Source organism: Oncorhynchus clarkii, chromosome 5 (genome assembly GCF_045791955.1).
Source record: "Oncorhynchus clarkii lewisi isolate Uvic-CL-2024 chromosome 5, UVic_Ocla_1.0, whole genome shotgun sequence".
Lineage (NCBI taxonomy): Eukaryota > Metazoa > Chordata > Actinopteri > Salmoniformes > Salmonidae > Oncorhynchus > Oncorhynchus clarkii.
This window is the reverse complement of record NC_092151.1, coordinates 89,436,307-89,456,153: the sequence shown is the minus strand read 5'-3', so window position 1 is coordinate 89,456,153 and position 19,847 is coordinate 89,436,307. Positions and strand designations below refer to the sequence as shown.

Sequence of the window (19,847 nt, the reverse complement as noted above, 5' to 3'; positions counted from 1 at the left end):
ATTCCTCAAGCTTTTAAAAAATCAAAACAGAGTAGGGGTGGGCGCTTTGTTATTGTTTCAGTTAAGGACTTTAGCTGTAAAGCATTTAGCCCATTAACCATTTCTTAAGGTTTGCCTTAAGATTCCCTAACAAAATGTCCAGTCGGAGGTGTTTCTTTTGGTGAGGCAGTATCATCACCACGTACATGTAGAGCAGAGTCCTGGAAAGGTGTAATGGACACCAGTGTCTAGACTTTACACACTGCAGAGGGAGTTATTTCCAATATGCTGTGATGATGGAAGCTACTAGGCAGGCTATTGATAAACAGAGGTGCAACCCCCTTCAGAAGACACCTGATCCTCCTGCCCAAATGTACCCCTCCCTCTCTCCCACAGTATCCACACAGGAGAGCTCTTGTTGGATCCTTTTTTTTTTATTTTTTTTTTTTACCGTGGCCAATTTTTTTTCTCCCCTAAATACCATGGCAACCACATTTCCCACACCTAGCAGTCTTGACTTTTCCCTTCACCCTCCAAAAACAAAGACAAGAAGTTCCGGAGCGAGGAGGGGTAAGAGGGGGAGAGGGAAGACGGAATGAAAGATATGGAGTGGGGGGAGGTTGTGGGAGGAAGGGGGAGAGGATGAGGGGAAGGTGTATGAGAAGGAGGCTCTCAGTCAGGAGAGACCCCTACTGAACTGAGTCATAAAGAGAGAGAAGTAATGGCTGTACTGGGTTGAGCCCGGCCTGTCTGTTTTGTTTGTCCTCCATGATGTAAAGCTTTGGGCCATTCACAGTGTGTCTGTGACTGTAAGGAAACAGTGAGTTCTTCACCCCCTTTCAGGCAAGAAGACAGACAGGCAGACAAGCAGGAAGACAGGCAGGCAGACAAGCAGGAAGACAGGCAGGCAGACAGACAGGCAGGAAAACAGGCAGTCAGGCAGGCAGGCAGACAGACAGGCAGGCAGACAGACAAGCAGGAAAACAGGCAGGCAGGCAGGAAGATAGGCAGGCAGACAGACAGGAAGACAGACAGGCAGACAAGCAGGAATACAGGCAGGCAGACAGACAGGAAGACAGACAGGTTGGCAGACAGACAGGAAGACAGACAGGTTGGCAGGCAGGCAGGCAGGAAGACAGCCAGGGAGGAAGACAGGCAGGCAGGAAGACAGGCAGGCAGGAAGTCTAAATGTCTTGTACTACTGTGATCTAATGAATTTAGCCACACACTGTTCTTGCCCTGTGCTACAATGTGTCATGATAAATAGATGGAACAATGCAGTCTTTTGATGTCAAAGACTGACATGGCCTCCTCAGCATCAGCACTAAAATAAATACTTCACATCTGCACTTCACAAATGTAAAAATCTTTAAATATTTTTTCTTCTTTAATTAAATCAGCTTGTTGTGAATGCCAAACTTTTGCCTGTTGACTTTTATAAAATAATGGCCATTGTTAAGTCTGTTTATACTGTGTGCTAGCAGTTACGTGTGGCCTAAATTCAAAACAAAACCACATTTGGCCGAGGATGGGATATGAAGTGTTCAAAGGCAGCAGAACAATTTGAGGGATTGAAGGAGACTCCCACTGCCCACGGGGCCCGGGTGAAAAGCAGCATTGTGCTGGGTTGGGCTGCTGTCTGATCTCTGGTTCCTAGTACCAACATCTCCATGCTGGTTCTGACTTTGTTGGTTCATACAACTGAAAGCTAAGGTCATCTGTAAAGTGTCTATGTTGTAAATGATGGCCTGATGCACCCACTCTAAATAAATGATGGCCTGATGCACCCCCTCTAAATAAATGATGGCCTGATGCACCCCCTCTAAATAAATGATGGCCTGATGCACCCCCTCTAAATAAATGATGGCCTGGTGCACCCCCTCTAAATAAATGATGGCCTGATGCACCCCCTCTAAATAAATGATGGCCTGATGCACCCCCTCTAAATAAATGATGGCCTGATGCACCCCCTCTAAATAAATGATGGCCTGGTGCACCCCCTCTAAATAAATGATGGCCTGGTGCACCCCCTCTAAATAAATGATGGCCTGATGCACCCCTTCTAAATAAATGATGGCCTGATGCACCCCCTCTAAATAAATGATGGCCTGGTGCACCCCCTCTAAATAAACGATGGCCTGATGCACCCCCTCTAAATAAATGATGGCCTGGTGCACCCCCTCTAAATAAATGATGGCCTGATGCACCCCCTCTAAATAAATGATGGCCTGGTGCACCCCCTCTAAATAAATGATGGCCTGATGCACCCCCTCTAAATAAATGATGGCCTGGTGCACCCCCTCTAAATAACTTAACATTAGTAGTATTCATAAAGGAGAACAGACATTGGACTGCTGTCTGTAAATGTACAATCAATCATCAAACACATCTGTTTAAAAAGTCATACATGTTGGGACCAGTCAAGTAAATAATGTTTATGAGGAATATAATAGCAATGCACAAACATATGTATTTAATTATATTACTGTAAAGCTTGCCAAGTGTATTCATGTAGATTCATTCTATTCGTGTAAATCTTGAGATGAGCAAAGGTCAAGTGTAATCCTGCACATTGCCACACCTCACACCTCATCAAAGCTATGTCTCAGTGCTGTTGTGCTTAGTGTCCACTAGCATCTATTTTGTCTCTGTAGGTCCCTGCCATCTTTGAGAGATGTTTGAGAAGCAGCGTTACGACAGCCCTCCCGTCTACAGTCCTCCATACAGCCCGGAATCCAATGGCTACGGCCCCCCACAAAGCTACCACCCGCCCAGGAGTGAGTTTGACCCATACCCACCCCCACCGGGCTCCTACTACATGGAAGAGAAGCCCCAACACTTCTACAAGTGGATCTCTCCTCCTGGCATCGTCAAGGCCATGTTTGGCACAATCATAGTGCTCTGTGTGGGGATCTTTGCCTGTGTGGCCTCCACCCTTGTCTGGGACATGCAGTACGGGATGGGGGGGATGGGCTCCTACGGCGGAGGGATGGGCTACGGTGGCGGTTATGGGGGAATGGGAGGCGGCTATGGCTCCAGCTACGGCTCTGGCTATGGAGGAGGCTATGGAGGAGGCTATGGTAACTATGGTAGCTCCTACCCGACACCTTACTCGGCCAAAACAACCATGATAGCTATGGCGGCCATCAACTTCTTTGTGGCGCTGGGATTCTTCGTGGCCAGTTTCTCTAAATCGACCACGTTCAGGAGCAGGAAGTTCTTCCTGGTGGTTCTGGTGGTCAGTGTCATCATGGCTGTCATCCAGGGTATCATCACCATTGTGTACGTCGTAGGGGTGAACCCTATGGCACAGAGCTCTCAGAACATGATGTACAACCCTATGCTGATGATGTGCCAGAACCTGTACGGAAGCAGCTATTCTAATATGGGTGGAGTGGGGGGTTTCGGCATGTATAACCAGTACCTCTATCACTACTGCTACGTGGACCCACAAGAGGTAGAGCAACAGTTATATTACCTGTGTAATGTATCATTTGATTGTGGTGTTGCTGTTGCTCTGAAGATGTAGAATTGGTCTATGATTACAGGCGGTTCCTTAACCCCTTTATTGAACCCTTATACTGTGTATATTTTTTTTGTAGCCCTTTAAGCCTTAAATAACAATGTAGTGTTTCAGATAGTGTAATAATTGTCTTCCATAATAATGCAATAATTGTCTTCCATAATCTCCTTGATGTTGATGTGTCTCCTTCAGGGTGTAGCCATGGTGTGTGGCTTCCTGGTTACCGCTGCCTTGGTCGTGGCTGCTTTCTTCTCCCACAAAACCAGAGGCAAGATCTGGCGCTACGGCAAGCCAAACATCTACTGGGAACAGCCCCCTGAGACTGGAGGACTAGTTTCTGAAGGCAGAGATGTGAAGGACTGGGTAAGGAAAACTCATACTGGTATGAATATCATGTTCTCTTGATTGATGGATTTTATTTGCCAGTAAAAAAACAACAACATATACACAGTACATATATTGAAAAAATATAATAATAAAAAACAATAAATGTGATGGGATATCACAATTAATGTGACGGGGATAATCACAATAAATGTGACGGGATATCATAATTAATGTGACGGGGATATCACAATTAATGTGACGGGGATAATCACAATAAATGTGACAGGGATAATCACAATAAATGTGACGGGGCTATCACAATAAATGTGATGGGATATCACAATAAATGTGATGGGGATATCACAATAAATGTGACGGGGATAATCACAATAAATGTGACGGGGATAATCACAATAAATGTGACGGGGATAATCACAAATTCAGAGACTACACACAATACCCCATAATGACAAAGCAAATGTTTGCAAATGTATTAAAAATGAAATATCAGACCCTTTACTCAGTACTTTGATGAAGCACCTTTGGCAGTGATTACAGCCTTGAGTCTCCTTAGGTATTACGCTACAAGCTATTTTCAGGTTTTTCCAGAGATGTTCGATCGGGTTCAAGTCCGGGCTCTGGCTGGGCCACTCAAGGACATTCAGAGACTTGTCTCGAAGCCACTGCTGCATTGTCTTGGCGGTGTGCTTAGGGTCTTTGTCCTGTTGGAAGGTGAACCTTTGCCCCAGTCGGAGGTCCTGAGTGCTCTGGAGCAGGTTTTCATCAAGGATCTCTCTGTACGTTGCTCTGTTCATTTTTCCACTCAATTCTGACTAGTCTCCCAGTCCCTGCCGCTGAAAAACATCCCCACAGCATGATGCTGCAACTACTATGCTTCACCGTAGGGATAGTGCCAGGTTTCCTCCAGACGTGACACTTGGCCAAAGAGTTAAATCTTGGTTTCGTCAGTCCAGAGAATCTTGTTTCCTTTAGGTGTCTTTTGGAAAACTCCACGCCGCCTGTCATGTGCCTTTCACTGAGGAGTGGCTTCCATCTGGCCGCTCTACCATAAAGGCCTGATTGGTGGAATGCTGCAGAGATGGTTGTCCTTCTGGAAGATTCGCTCATCTCCACAGAGGATCTTAGGAGCTCTGTCAGAGTGACCAACGGGTTCTTGGTCACCTCCCTGACCAAGGCCCTTCTCCCCTGTTTACTCAGTTTGAGTGGGTAACCACCACTAAGAAGAGTCTTGTTGGTTCCAAACTTCTTCCACTTAAGAATGATGGAGGCCACTATGTTCTTGGGGACCTTCAATGCTGCAGAATTGTTTTGATACCGTTCCCCAGATCTGTGCCTCGACACCATCCTGTCTCAGAGCTCTACGAACGATTCCTTTGACCTCATGGCTTGTTTTTCACTCTGACATGCACTGTCAACTGTGGGACCTTATATAGACAGGTGTGTGTCTTTCCAAATCATGTCTAGTCAAATTAATTTACCACAGGTAACATCTCAAGGATGATCAATGGAAGCAGGATGCACCTGAGCTATATTTTGAGTCTCATAGCAAAGGGTCTGAATACTTATGTAAAAAAGGTATTTCTGTTTTTTAAAATCTTTAATACATTTGCAAAAAAATTCTACAACCTATTTTTGCTCTGTCATTATGGGGTATTGTGTGTAGATTGATGAGCATCTTTAAAATCCAATTTAGAGTAAGGCTGTAATGTAACAATGTCCTTGGGCTCCCGAGTCGCGCATTCGGCCGCGATTGGGAGTCCAATAGGGCGGTGCACAATTGGCCCACCGTTGTCCGGGGTAGGCCGTCATTGTAAATAATAATTTGTTCTTAACTGTCTTAAGTAAAATAATAAAATAAATAACAAAATGTGGAGAAGGGGTCTGAATACTTTCCGAATGTACTGTATTTCCATTGTAGTTCCTCTTAAGAGTAGAAAACTGATACTGGCATTAATACAGTGTAAGTATGTGTTTTTAGATGCTCCCAGGTTTAATGCAGGAATATTTCATTTACTACGAGTCATTGTCAGGTTGAACATGATAAGTTACTGTGACTAATCTATCCTCTCTCCCTAATCAGTTGTAACACATTAAGAAATGTTACATATTTGACAGTTAGAATTGCACAATACCTCAGTCAGTTACAATGTTTTCTTTACCTGAGGTAAGTTCTAGATCAAAACGGACTTTGGAATGCGAGGTTGCGGTTCCCTGGTTTCACTTTATGAGTTGAAAGTCCACAAGGAGTATCGTCATTTCATGCTTTTTATGACAGAAAATGTCAATAAAGAGTTGTTTTTAAATGACACACTTACAGATACATTATAATACCACAGTGGGGGCTTGGTTTAGGTGTGTGTATGTATGTTTTCACGTATCTGACTGTGCCCCTGTAGGTCAAAGGTTATCAGTCAATACAGTGAGTATTGTATTAGCTGTGACACATTGACTGGTCATTGATCAATCTCAACCCAACATTGTCCTCTTGTACACTTTCTTTCAATTCATGTCTCTCGCCTCAACCTTCTCTCAATTACCAGACAACCGAGAATTGTCTGATCATAAAATGTTGGCCATGCTTAGGAAAATCAAACTAGTAACCTTTAACCCGTACCCTACTCTAGTTTCACATTTTAAGAGCAGCCTTTTGTCTCCTCAGGTTAGTTTTTTAGCTGCTAGCTATTGCTACAGTGTTGCCACTCTACTGAGGGGCTGTTGCTAACAGGCGGGTAGCATGGCTGTGTGTAGTGTGTGGAGTTCATAGTTGCTGTTTGTTCAGTCTACCTAGTTTCACTCTGGCTGATCATTAACTAGTTTAAACAGGTGGTTTCTAGAGCTCTTATCTAAGGCTGACTGCCTGGCTGGCTGGCTGGCTGGCTGGGGTTTTAAACGTCAACAACTTGTCAGGTTTGCATGTCAACAAAAGGCATTGTTACCGTGGTTATTGTTGCCAGGGGGAAGGCATTGTTTCCAGGGTTTTTGGTGCCAGGGGGATGGCATTCTTACCAGGGTTATTGTTGCCATGGGGAAGGCATTGTTACCAGGGTTAATTGTTGCCAGGGGAAAGGCATTGTTACCATGGTTATTGGTGAACTAGTACTGATCTACACTGGGGATGTGTTGTTCCTGTTGACAGATGTGTGGCATGTGAAAGTAGTCAATGTAAAGCAGTCACAAGTCAATTTCACTTAATCCTCAGTTAAATGAGCAAGTGATTGAAATTCATAAAATAATGCTTAAAGGCATATGAATGGAATTGAAATGTACTTCCTGTCATTGACTGACGGCAAAGGGAATGGGTCCCATTCCTCCTTGTTATGTTGTGTTCGTCCAGCAGGGTTGGGATCAATTCCATTTCAATTCTAGTTCAGAAAGTAAACCAAATGTTCCTCAATAAGATGCATTGCAGAGTATTGGAATTGGAATAAACATTTCAATATACTTCCTGAATTGACTGTAATCTACCCCAACCCTGTACTTCAGTAAGGCTTTTTACAAGGGGTGTTATCTAGTTGTTTATGGTGAGAGTGGTTGTCACAGAGGATACCCACAGATGGCCCTCGTCAGAGGACAGGAAAGGACAGGAGAGGACAGCAGAGGACAGAAGAGGTCAGGAGAGGAGAGGGCAGTAGAGGACAGGACAGGAAAGGACAGAAGAGGTCAGGAGAGGAGAGGACGGGAGAGGACAGGGGAGGACAGAAGAGGTCAGGAGAGGACAGGAGAGGACAGGGGAGGACAGAAGAGGTCAGGAGAGGACAGGAGAGGACAGGTCAGGACATGTAGTATGTACTAAAGTATCTTTCAGCCCATGCTGTTAGTCACCCCACACTGGTTCAATGACAGTTACTTTGACTCCCTCTGCCCACTGTGCCCAGGGCCCTGTCTCTGTCTGATGACCTCACCCACACTGGCCTCATTCAGCCTGACCAGGCTCCTTTGTCCTCCGACAGATGATGTCACATGTTCTGCAGATGTAAGGCTGAATGATGTGGTAGAATATTAGACCAACTTTAACTCTGGTAGACAACATGATGACATGCATTGGTTGACAGTTTATTACACTGTTCAATGCACAATGCATTAACGCAGTTGTCCAAACTAAAGCCTTGCTGTTTGAGTGCATACTTGTGTTTCGAAGTGCTTGGCTGTTCCCTGCTCTGCAAATACATTGATTTGGATGAAGACGTGGCTGTTGAAACTGGCTTTCAGTAATATGGCTAATTGCATTTGCTTCTCTTTAGTATTCTCTGTAAACCCTGCAATTAATATTTCATTTAGTGATACTCAGCATAACTCCTGGTGCCGCCTACTTCTTTAAGACAAGGAATAGTGCAGCCTTAAAGGTGCAGATATGCAGAAATCGACTCCGCCATTTCCTGGTTGCTCAAATTCTAATAGTTTGCCTAATTTCAGTTTATGTGACAAAACAAACAAGTATAGTGTAGAGAATCATTGTACCATCTAAACTGCTGTGAAATATATTTTCCATAACTACAAATATAGTATTTTCAGGTGTTTGAAGCTGGTGTTCAAAACCCAGAGTAAAAAAACACAAAAACGCACTTTAAGAACGGGAAGCGTAGAAATAACACACACATATTATCGGAGCAGGGGCGCTGTACGTACAAGTATTATCAATTGTTAGATAAAAAGAGGGGGTGTGGTTGGTTGCCGCTTATTTACCCTCTACCTTGCTCAGCTGTGGGAACATAGCAGCTGACCCTCCCTCCATCTCTGCCCCATGCCTGCCTTCCTTCCCCTCACCCCTCCCTCCCAACCCATGTCTTTGCCTTCCTGTCCCTACCCCCTCTCTCCTTACCCATAATCCTCCCTGTCCCTACCCCTCTCTCCTTACCCATCATCCTTCCTGCCCCTACCCCCTCTCTCCTTACCCATCATCCTTCCTGCCCCTACCCCCTCTCTCCTTACCCATCATCCTTCCTGCCCCTACCCCCTCTCTCCTTATCCATCATCCTTGTCCCTACCCCCTCTCTCCTTACCCATAATCCTCCCTGTCCCTACCCCCTCTCTCCTTACCCATTATCCTTCCTGCTCCTACCCCCTCTCTCCTTATCCATCATCCTTCCTGCCCCTACCCCCTCTCTCCTTACCCATCATCCTTCCTGCCCCTACCCCCTCTCTCCTTACCCATCATCCTTCCTGCCAGTACCCCCTCTCTCCTTACCCATTATCCTTCCTGCCCCTACCCCCTCTCTCCTTAACCATCATCCTTCCTGCCCCTACCCCCTCTCTCCTTACCCATAATCCTCCCTGTCCCTACCCCCTCTCTCCTTACCCATTATCCTTCCTGCCCCTACCCCCTCTCTCCTTACCCATCATCCTTCCTGCCCCTACCCCCTCTCTCCTTAACCATCATCCTTCCTGCCCCTACCCCCTCTCTCCTTACCCATCATCCTCCCTGTCCCTACCCCTCTCTCCTTACCCATCATCCTTCCTGCCCCTACCCCCTCTCTCCTTACCCATCATCCTTCCTGCCCCTACCCCCTCTCTCCTTACCCATAATCCTCCCTGTCCCTACCCCCTCTCTCCTTACCCATTATATTTCCTGCCCCTACACCCTCTCTCCTTACCCATAATCCTCCCTGTCCCTACCCCCTCTCTCCTTACCCATTATCCCTCCTGCCCCACCCCCTCTCTCCTTATCCATCATCCTTCCTGCCCCTACCCCCTCTCTCCTTACCCATCATCCTTCCTGCCCCTACCCCCTCTCTCCTTACCCATCATCCTTCCTGCCAGTACCCCCTCTCTCCTTACCCATTATCCTTCCTGCCCCTACCCCCTCTCTCCTTACCCGTCATCCTTCCTGCCCCTACCCCCTCTCTCCTTACCCATCATCCTCAATGTCCCTACCCCCTCTCTCCTTACCCATTATCCTTCCTGCCCCTACCCCCTCTCTCCTTACCCATCATCCTTCCTGCCCCTACCCCCTCTCTCCTTATTCATCCTCCTTGTCCCTACCCCCTCTCTCCTTACCAATCATCCTCCCTGTCCCTACCCCTCTCTCCTTACCCATCATCTTTCCTGCCCCTACCCCCTCTCTCCTTACCCATCATCCTCCCTGTCCCTACCCCTCTCTCCTTACCCATTATCCTTCCTGGCCCTACCCCCTCTCTCCTTACCCATAATCCTCAATGTCCCTACCCCCTCTCTCCTTACCCATTATCCTTCCTGCCCCTACCCCCTCTCTCCTTACCCATCATCCTTCCTGCCCCTACCCCCTCTCTCCTTATCCATCCTCCTTGTCCCTACCCCCTCTCTCCTTACCCATCATCCTCCCTGTCCCTACCCCTCTCTCCTTACCCATCATCTTTCCTGCCCCTACCCCCTCTCTCCTTACCCATCATCCTCCCTGTCCCTACCCCTCTCTCCTTACCCATCATCCTTCCTGCCCCTACCCCCTCTCTCCTTACCCATCATCCTTGTCCCTACCCCCTCTCTCCTTACCCATCATCCTTCTTGTCCCTACCCCGCTGTCCTTACCCATCAGCCTTCCTGCCCCTATCAATTAAATTTAAGGGCTTTATTGGGAAATATGGGAAATATATGGGAAATATGGGAAATATATGGGAAATATATGGGAAATACATGGGAAATATATGTTAACATTGCCAAAGAAAGTGAACTAGAGTTCAGTAAACATTACACTCACACAAGTTCCAAAATAATAAAGAAATGACAGATGTCATATTATGTGCAAATAGTTAAAGTACAGAAGTGAAAATAAATATGTGTATTTACAATGGTGTTTGTTCTTCACTGGTTGCCCTTTTCTTGTGGCAACAGGTCACAAGCTGCTGTGATGGCACACTGTGGTATTTCACCCAATAGATATGGGAGTTTATCAAAATTGTGTTTGTTTTCGAATTCTTTGTGTATCTGTGTAATCTGAGGAAAATATGTGTCTCTGATATGGTCATACATTTGTCAGGATGTTAGAAAATGCAGCTCAGTTTCCACCTAATTTTGTGGGCAGTGAGCACATAGCCTGTCTTCTCTTGAGAGCCATGTTTGCTTACGGTGGCCTTTCTCAATAGCAATGCTCACTGAGTCTGTACATAGTCAAAGCTTTCCTTAAGTTTGGGTCAGTCACAGTGGTCAGGTATTCTGCCACTGTGTACTTTCTGTTTATGGCCAAATAGCATTCTAGTTTGCTCAGTTTTTTTTGTTAATTCTTTCCAATGTGTCAAGTAATTATCTTTTTGTTTTCTCATGATTTGGTTGAGTCTAATTGTGTTGCTGTCCTGGGGCTCTGTGGGGTCTGTTTGTGTTTGTGAACAGAGCCCCAGGACAAGCTTGCTTAGGGGACTCTTCTCCAGGTTCATCTCTCTGTAGTTGATGGCTTTGTTATGGAAGGTTTGAGTCTCGCTTCCGGCTCTTTTTTGTGTGTTGGATTTTGATATTTAGCGGGTATCGGCCTAATTCTGCTCTGCATGCATTATTTGGTGTTTTACGTTGTACACAGAGGATATTTTTGCCGAATTCTGCATGCAGAGTCTCGATTTGGTGTTTGTCCCATTTTGTGAATTCTTGGTTGGTGAGCAGACCCCAGAACTCACAACCATAAAGGGGAATAGGTTGTATAACTGATTACAGTATTTTTTAGCCAGATCCTAATTGGTATGTTGAATTTTATGTTCCTTTTGATGGCAAAGAAGGCACTTCTTGCCTTGTCGCTCAGCTCGTTCACAGCTTTGTGGAAATTACCTGTGGCGCTGATGTTTAGGCCGAGGTATGTATAGTTTGTGTGCTCTCGGGCAACGGTGTCTAGATGGAATTTGTATTTGTTGTCCTGGCAACTGGACTTTTTTTGGAACACCATTATTTTTGTCTTACTGAGATTTACTGTCAGGGCCCAGGTCTGACAGAATCTGTGCATAAGATCTAGGTACTGCTGTAGGCCCTCCTTGGTTGGGGACAAGGATCCCCCTCTGTCTATCCCCCTCTCCCTCCCACTCTCCCTGCCCCTCAGCCTCCCACCTTCCTTTCTTGCCACATACCCTCTGACCTACCTCTTTCATCCTCCCACGTTTCCATCCCTACACTTACCCCCCCCCCCCCCCCCTCCCCTCTCCCTTCTGCTCAGCCTCCCTGGCTCTTACACCCCCCCCCCCCCCCCCTCTTCCTTCTGTTCACCCTCCCTGGCCCTTACACCCTCCCTCCCTCCCTCCCACAGGTCCTAGGGGCTCAGACATTCCTTCCCTGCTTATTTAGGCTGCTCACGGCCCAGCACCACTCTACTTCATGCAGAGAGGGGCATTGTTGGAATTCCTAGATGACTTGCCTTGTGCTCTTCAAAAGGTGTCCTTCTTCCTGGTTCATGCAGCTGCAGGGAAGTGCTGCCTGTACCCCACCCAATGATTGTTTCTTTCTAGCAGCAGGTTTGCTGCTGTTACAGAGAACCTGCCCTGTGAAGGTAGTAATGCAGTGCACATGTCTTAGGAACAGTAGCCTACTACGTTAGATGATCTCTCTCTCTCTCACACACACACACACACACACACACACACACACACACACACACACACACACACACACACACACACACACACACACACACACACTAGAGGTCGACCGATTATGATTTGTCAACACCGATACCGATTATTGGAGGACCAAAAAAGCTGATACCGATTAATCGGCCAATTATTATTTAATTTTTTTGTAATAATGACAATTCCAACAATACTGAATGAACACTTATTTTAACTTAATATAATACATCAATAACATCAATTTAGCCTCAAGTAAATAATAACTAGTGATTATGATTGATTGTTTTTTATAAGATAAGTTTAATGCTAGCTAGCAACTTACCTTGGCTTACTGCATTCGCGTAACAGGCAGTCTCTTTGTGGAGTGCAACGAGAGAGAGGCAGGTCGTTATTGCGTTGGACTAGTTAACTGTTAACTGCAAGATTGGATCCCCCGAGCTGACAAGGTGAAAATCTGTCGTTCTGCCCCTGAACAAGGCAGTTAACCCACCATTCCTAGGCCATCATTGAAAATAAGAATGTGTTCTTAACTGACTTGCCTAGTTAAATAAAAGGTATACAAAAAAACAAAACAACAACAACAAAAAATTGGCAAATCGGCGCCCAAAAATACCGATTTACGATTGTTATGAAAACTTGAAATCGGCCCTAATTAATCGGCCATTCCGATTAATCGGTCGACCTCTAACACACACACACACACACACACACACACACACACAATACATTGCATTGTTAGTGACAGAGATTAAATAAAGTGACAGATTGCCTAGGCTTGCAGTGTGACCCCATCCTGAGACCTTTATTGTAGAGACGACACGACCTTTCCACTCACACAGGAAGGACTTGCTGATGTAGATTAAGACTTGGTTGTTTATATCCCAGCGACCTCTCCCTTTGTATGGAGGAAAAGGAAAGAGCAGTTAGTCTGTTACATAAGACGCAAGACCTTTTCCTTTTCTTCGTTTCGTTGATTATTCGTTTTTAAAATAGTTTTTCTACAGAACTCAGTTAAATTTAATCTCACACAGTGTCAATATGCATCTAATTTTCAGCAATTAGATTTACTGTAGATTACAAAACTTTCTCTGATATTGATCACCAATATTTAATGTTTCTCAACAGACATATTTGCGGAAATGGATGGATATCAATTCCTAGACACAATAAAATGATAGCACATACGTTATCCCAGAACGGGTGTCAGTTTGTCACAGGACCACAGCAAATGTAATAGAATACCACAGTATGAGTCATAATACCCATAAACCTTAAAGGTCAAACACTGAAATGGTTCCAATCGTTTTTCCACCATTCATTTTTCCCATAGGAGGTGCTTTTAGTGTTTTGTGTAGGCTTACCCTGCCGTGACATTTTGATAACTGTGTAAATCTCTCTAGGACAAGGTGACTTTTATCAATATATTTGCCTGTATTTACCCTAATTAGCTGCTAATGTGGCTATCATAAGGAACTATCATAAGGAACTACAAATGCCATGTGGCTATCATAAGGAACTACAAATGCCATGTGGCAAATCTCTCTAGGACAAGATGACTTTTATCAATATATTTGCCTGTATTTACCCTAATTAGCTGCTAATGTGGCTATCATAAGGAACTACAAATGCCATGACGTTCTGGACCAGACTGCCGAATCCAGGCAAAGAGTCTCTGGATTAACTATCTAATGTTGGCTAAATGTAGTAATTAATAAATAGGCTACATTTCTTTAAATGGACAATTCTGTGAGCTGTCTTGTTTAAATTGACACTATCTGTTATCAAAGATATCAGCTAGAGATAATGTGCAGGTATTTGTAGTTTTGCATGATGTCTACTTTTATCCTAATTAGCATTTTCGAATCTGAGAGTAAATAGAGCCGAATATATTGAGAAAAGTCAACTTGCCCAAGAGAGATTTATATGGTTATCAAAACCTCACGCCAGGGTAAACCTACACGAAACACAACCTATATTTTAAGTGTTTCTTAAATCCCCTATGGGGAAAAATGAATGTTCGAAAAACGATTGGAACCATTTCCTTGTTTGACCGCTAGGTTTCATGGGTATTATGACACCTCCACTGTGGGGCTCTATAGGGATCCTTTGTGCTTTTTTGCATCTAGAGATGTGACATTTCTGGGTGCATTAAATGCATTCTGGCAGGAGTGTAGTAAGTCCTATGTATTATCTTAAATTGCAGTAGTTTATGTCTTAGCGTTGTAGAAGCAGGTTTGAACATTTTCACATATCGGTTCTCCTCAATTTCTTCCTTTAGTTCTGTTTCCTATTTTTGACTTACAGGTTCTGAACCATCAGGTAGAGTTGCAATCAACCGTTGATATAACCTGGCAATCGACTTCTTTGGCATAGCAGCTTCTCTCAGTATTTTCTTCTATGCTAGATGCCTTAGGTATATCCAGATTCTGTTGAAGCGATTTAATAATCCTGCAGTGCCAGACGTGTCCCCCTGCTTAAGCCAGTACATGTCCAGGCCCGTCTGAAGTTTGCTAGAGAGCATTTGGATGATCCAGAAGAAGATTGGGAGAATGTCATATGGTCAGATGAAACCAAAATATAACTTTTTGGTAAAAACTCAACTCGTCGTGTTTGGAGGACAAAGAATGCTGAGTTGCATCCAAAGAACACCATACCTACTGTGAAGCATGGGGGTGGAAACATCATGCTTTGGGGCTGTTTTTCTGCAAAGGGACCAGGACGACTGACCCGTGTAAAGGAAAGAATGAATGGGGCCATGTATCGTGAGATTTTGAGTGAAAACCTCCTTCCATCAGCAAGGGCATTGAAGATGAAACGTGGCTGGGTCTTTCAGCATGACAATGATCCCAAACACACCGCCCGGGCAACGAAGGAGTGGCTTCGTAAGAAGCATTTCAAGGTCCTGGAGTGGCCTAGCCAGTCTCCAGATCTCAACCCCATAGAAAATCTTTGGAAGGACTTGAAAGTCCATGTTGCCCAGCATCAGCCCCAAAACATCACTGCTCTAGAGGAGATCTGCATGGAGGAATGGGCCAAAATACCAGCAACAGTGTGTGAAAAGACTTACAGAAAACGTTTGACCTCTGTCATTGCCAACAAAGGGTATATAACAAAGTATTGAGATAAACTTTTGTTATTGACCAAATACTTATTTTCCACCATAATTTGCAAATAAATTCATTAAAAATCCTACAATGTGATTTTCTGGATGTTTTTTCTCTTTTTGTCTGTCATAGTTGAAGTGTACCTATGATGAAAATTACAGGCCTCTCTCATCTTTTTAAGTGGGAGAACTTGCACAATTGGTGGCTGACTAAATACTTTTTTGCCCCACTGTATATTTATTTGGATTATGGTGACCCTACCGAACATAGAAATAGGGAGAGATCTCCATCTCTGAACATCAGATTCAAACTGATCTATTAAAGGAGATATTGATTTTATATGCCTCCTCCAGGCTGCATGATATCAGTACACCCAGGTATTTCGTACGTGTCTTTGTCCATTTCCACTTAAATTGACTTTCTAATCTTGAGAAGTAATGATTATTTCAGTCTTCTCCCAATTCACTTTGAATCCTGATACAGCGCTATATGTGTCCAAGAGTAGTAAAAGAAATGACAGGGAATGTTTTGGTTCAGATAAGTAAAATGTAATCTGCATACAAGGAAGTCACATTTTGATCTCCACCAATCTCTAAACCCCGGATTGAGCCATGAGTTCTAATTATTGATTCTAGGGGTTCTGTGGGCTAATGAAAATAAATAGCTAGACAAAGGACATCCCTGTCTTGCAAGCCCTTTCCTTAGCTAGCGTGGATGTTCAAATGGAATCAAGGCCAACTGTCATATCATAAACTTTCCCTCCGTTTCACATCCATGATAAGACTGGAGCTGGACAGAGAGAGCTTCCTGCTAACATAAATACACTAATGGTCATTTTTTGGGGGACAGTAATTAAGGGAAATGGGTGTGTGGTGATTGTTGGTAACTTGGCATGGTGTCCTCTTGATTCTGGAACCAAGCAGGTAATCCACATTTCACTCAAGACCCGGGCTGGCTAATTATATGCCTGGCCGACTGCTCAGCCAGGCTGAGAACAGTTATTTTTTTAAATGCTATTCTTGGCATAGAGTCAGACCTATTAAAGTGAATCACTGTCTAATGACATACGCGCTCACATAATGCCCTGTCGTAAGAAGGGGCCCAGTCTCTTGTATCATGATACTATAGGTTGTGGAGTGGAGGCCTAAAGTTGCTCTAGCTTCAAATCTGAAACAAACTTTGAAACAAAGTCTCAGCCTGTCGTCTATATTACTTTCAAGGTCAAAGACTAGTGTTTTTATTCCAGGTTTTCACCAGAGAGGATGTTAGGTAATGTTATGGTTATGCTAGGAAGTTAGCATGAAAACAGTCTCGTGACACAATAGCCACCTCTGTGTTTGTTGGTGTGCTGCTGACAGAGGCCCCTCTCTGTGTGTGTGTTTCCTGGCTGCTTTAGGTGAACAATGTAGAGGACGGACAAAGTACTCAGGGTGCACCTACCGTGGTGCTGTCAGAGAAGTCCGTCCCCCTAAACGCCTCAGCCAATAGCATCATCTCCTACCCGACCAAGGCTGACAGCAGGGTGTACACTGGAGACGCCTACAATGATGACGTGTGAGTAAACAGACAAACAACACCACCTCAGCCCTGTTCCAATGTATCTTTCCTTTCTCTCTTCATCAGTTATATGCTCCCTTTCCTTGAACATACTCAAATCATTTCTATTTGTCACATCCGCCGAATGCTGTGAATGTGCAGGGTTACACGGTATTTGAGGTAGATACTGTATGTACATGAAGGCAGGGTTACACGGTATTTGAGGTAGATACTGTATGTACATGAAGGCAGGGTTACACGGTATTTGAGGTAGAAACTGTATGTACATGAAGGCAGGGTTACACGGTATTTGAGGTAGATACTGTATGTACATGAAGGCAGGGTTACACAGTATTTGAGGTAGATACTGTATGTACATGAAGGCAGGGTTACACAGTATTTGAGGTAGATACTGTATGTACATGAAGGCAGGGTTACACAGTAGTGTGTGTGTGTGTGTGTGTGTGCGTGCATGCATGTGTGTGCGTATCTAGTGTGAGTGTATTGTGTGTGAGTGAGTGTGTGTGTGTGTGTGTGTGTGTGCATGCATGTGTGTGCGTATGTAGTGTGAGTGTATTGTGTGTGTGTGAGTGAGTGAGTGTGTGTGTGTGTGCATGCATGTGTGTGTGAGTGTATTGTGTGTGAGTGAGTGTGTGTGTGTGTGTGCATGCATGTGTGTGAGTGTATTGTGTGTGTGTGTGTGTGTGTGTGTGTATGCATTGTGTGTGAGTGTATTGTGTGTGAGTGAGTGAGTGAGTGAGTGAGTGAGTGTGTGTGTGTGTGCGTGTGCGTCTAGTGTGAGTGTATTGTGTGTGAGTGTGTGTGTGTGTGTGTATCTACAGTGCCTTCAGAAAGTATTCATACCCGTTGACTTATTCCACATTTTGTTGTTTTACAGCCTGAATTAAAAATAGATTTTTACGCATCTACACACAATACCCCATAATGACATCACAATACCCCATAATGACATCACAATACCCCATACTGACAAAGTGAGAAAAAAAAACATGTTTTTAGACATTTTAGAAAATGTATTGAAAATGAAATACATAAATATCTAATTTACATAAGTTTTCCCACCTTTCACAGAGATTATAGCTGTGAGGGTTTCTGGGTAAGTCTCTAAGTGCTTTTCACACCTGGTTTGTGCAACATTTGCCCATTATTATTATTTTAAATTCTTCCAGTCAAATTGGTTGGTGATCATTGCCAGTCAACCATTTTCAGGTCTTGCCATATATTTTCTAGTAGATTTAAGTCAAAACTGTAACTCTGCCACTCAGGAACATTCACTGTCTTCTTGGAAAGTAACTCCTGTGTAGATTTGGCCTTGTTTTTTAGGTTATTGTTCTGCTGAAAGGTAAATTCATCTCCCAGTGTCTGGTGGAAAGCAAACTGAGGAAGGTTTTCCTCTAGGGTTTTGTCTGTGCTTAGCTCCATTCCGATTCTTTTTAATCCTGAAAAACTCCACGGTCCTTATTGATTAAAAGCATACCCATAACATGATGCAGACACCACTATGTTTGAAAATGTGGAGAATGGATTTTCCCCAAACATACAGTAACACTTTGTATTCAGGACATAAAGTACATTTCTTTGCCACATTTTTAGCAGTATTATTTTAGTGCCTTGTTGCAAACAGGAAGCATGTTTTGGAATATATTCTTATTCTGTACAGGCTTCCTTTTTTTTCACTCTGTCAATTAGGTTTGTGTTGTGGAGTAACTACAATGTTGTTGATCCATCCTCAGTTTTCTACTATCACAGCCATTAAACCCTGTAACTGTTTTAAAGTCATCCTTCCTTCCTCTCCGCCAACTGAGTTAGGAAGGACAGCTGTATCTGTGTAGTGACTGGGTGTATTGATACACCATCCAAAGTGTAATTAAAAACTTCACCATGCTCAAAAGTATATTCAATATCTGTTTTTTTAAATATGTTGTACCCATCTACTAATAGGTGTCGTTTGTGAGGCATTGGAAAACCTCCCTGGTCTTTGTGGTTGAATCTGTGTTTGAAATTCACTGCTGAACTAACAGACCTTACAGATAATTGTATGTGTGGGGTTCAGAGAGGAGGTAGTCATTCAAAAATCATGTTAAACACTATTATTGCACACAGAGTGAATCCATGCAACTTATTATGTGACTTGTTTAAGTACATTTTTAGACCTGAACTTATTTAGGCTTGCTATAACAAAGGTGTTGAATACTTATTGACTCAAGACATTTCAGCTTTTCATTAATTAATTAATTAGTAAAAATGTATAATTATTTTGTCCACTTTGACATTATGGGCTATTGTGTGTAGGTCAGTGACAACAACACATCTGAATTCAGCCTGTACAGTCAAGGGGTGTGAATACTCTCTGAAGGCAAACACGTCCAAAACATTAGGAACGCCTGCTCTTTCCATGATATGGACTGACCAGGTGAATCCAGGTGAACGCTACGATCCCTTCTTGATGTCACCAATCCACCTCAGTCAGTGTAGATGAAGGACAGGAGAACTGTTAAAGAGGGATCTTTAAGCCGTCTCGGCAATTGAGACACGGGGCTCTATTTCAACAAACCTAACGTCATGGTGAATCTAAGCGCTGGGCGGTAGCGCTATGGTTTCGGGGGTATGTCAGAAATATTTGTTCTGTTTTCACAAGCACAATTATCGGCGCAGTTGCTGGCGTTGGCGCGAAAGGGCCGGGTTTTTGATGAATTAACAAGCTGTGGGTGTGTCAAGGCGTGGCCCTTCACTGGCCAATCACAACGTGCTCCATGGCTGAAAATGTGGTTGCTTCAAGTCGTGTATTTACTGTCTTTTATGGACCGCCTTGGAATCAACTCC

General features: G+C 44.0%; 1 protein-coding gene across 1 annotated transcript in view; it reads left to right on the top strand.

The window, feature by feature from the left end:
* LOC139409521 (occludin) overlaps positions 1 to 19,847 on the top strand; it is a 32,893-nt gene that overhangs the window by 1,791 nt on the left and 11,255 nt on the right. Inside the window, exons 2-4 of the mRNA XM_071154793.1 lie at positions 2,634 to 3,436; positions 3,695 to 3,865; positions 16,864 to 17,021. Of these exons, the coding sequence (XP_071010894.1) occupies positions 2,654 to 3,436; positions 3,695 to 3,865; positions 16,864 to 17,021 (1,112 nt within the window). The 5' untranslated portion in view covers positions 2,634 to 2,653. The remainder of the gene's footprint in view (positions 1 to 2,633; positions 3,437 to 3,694; positions 3,866 to 16,863; positions 17,022 to 19,847) is intronic.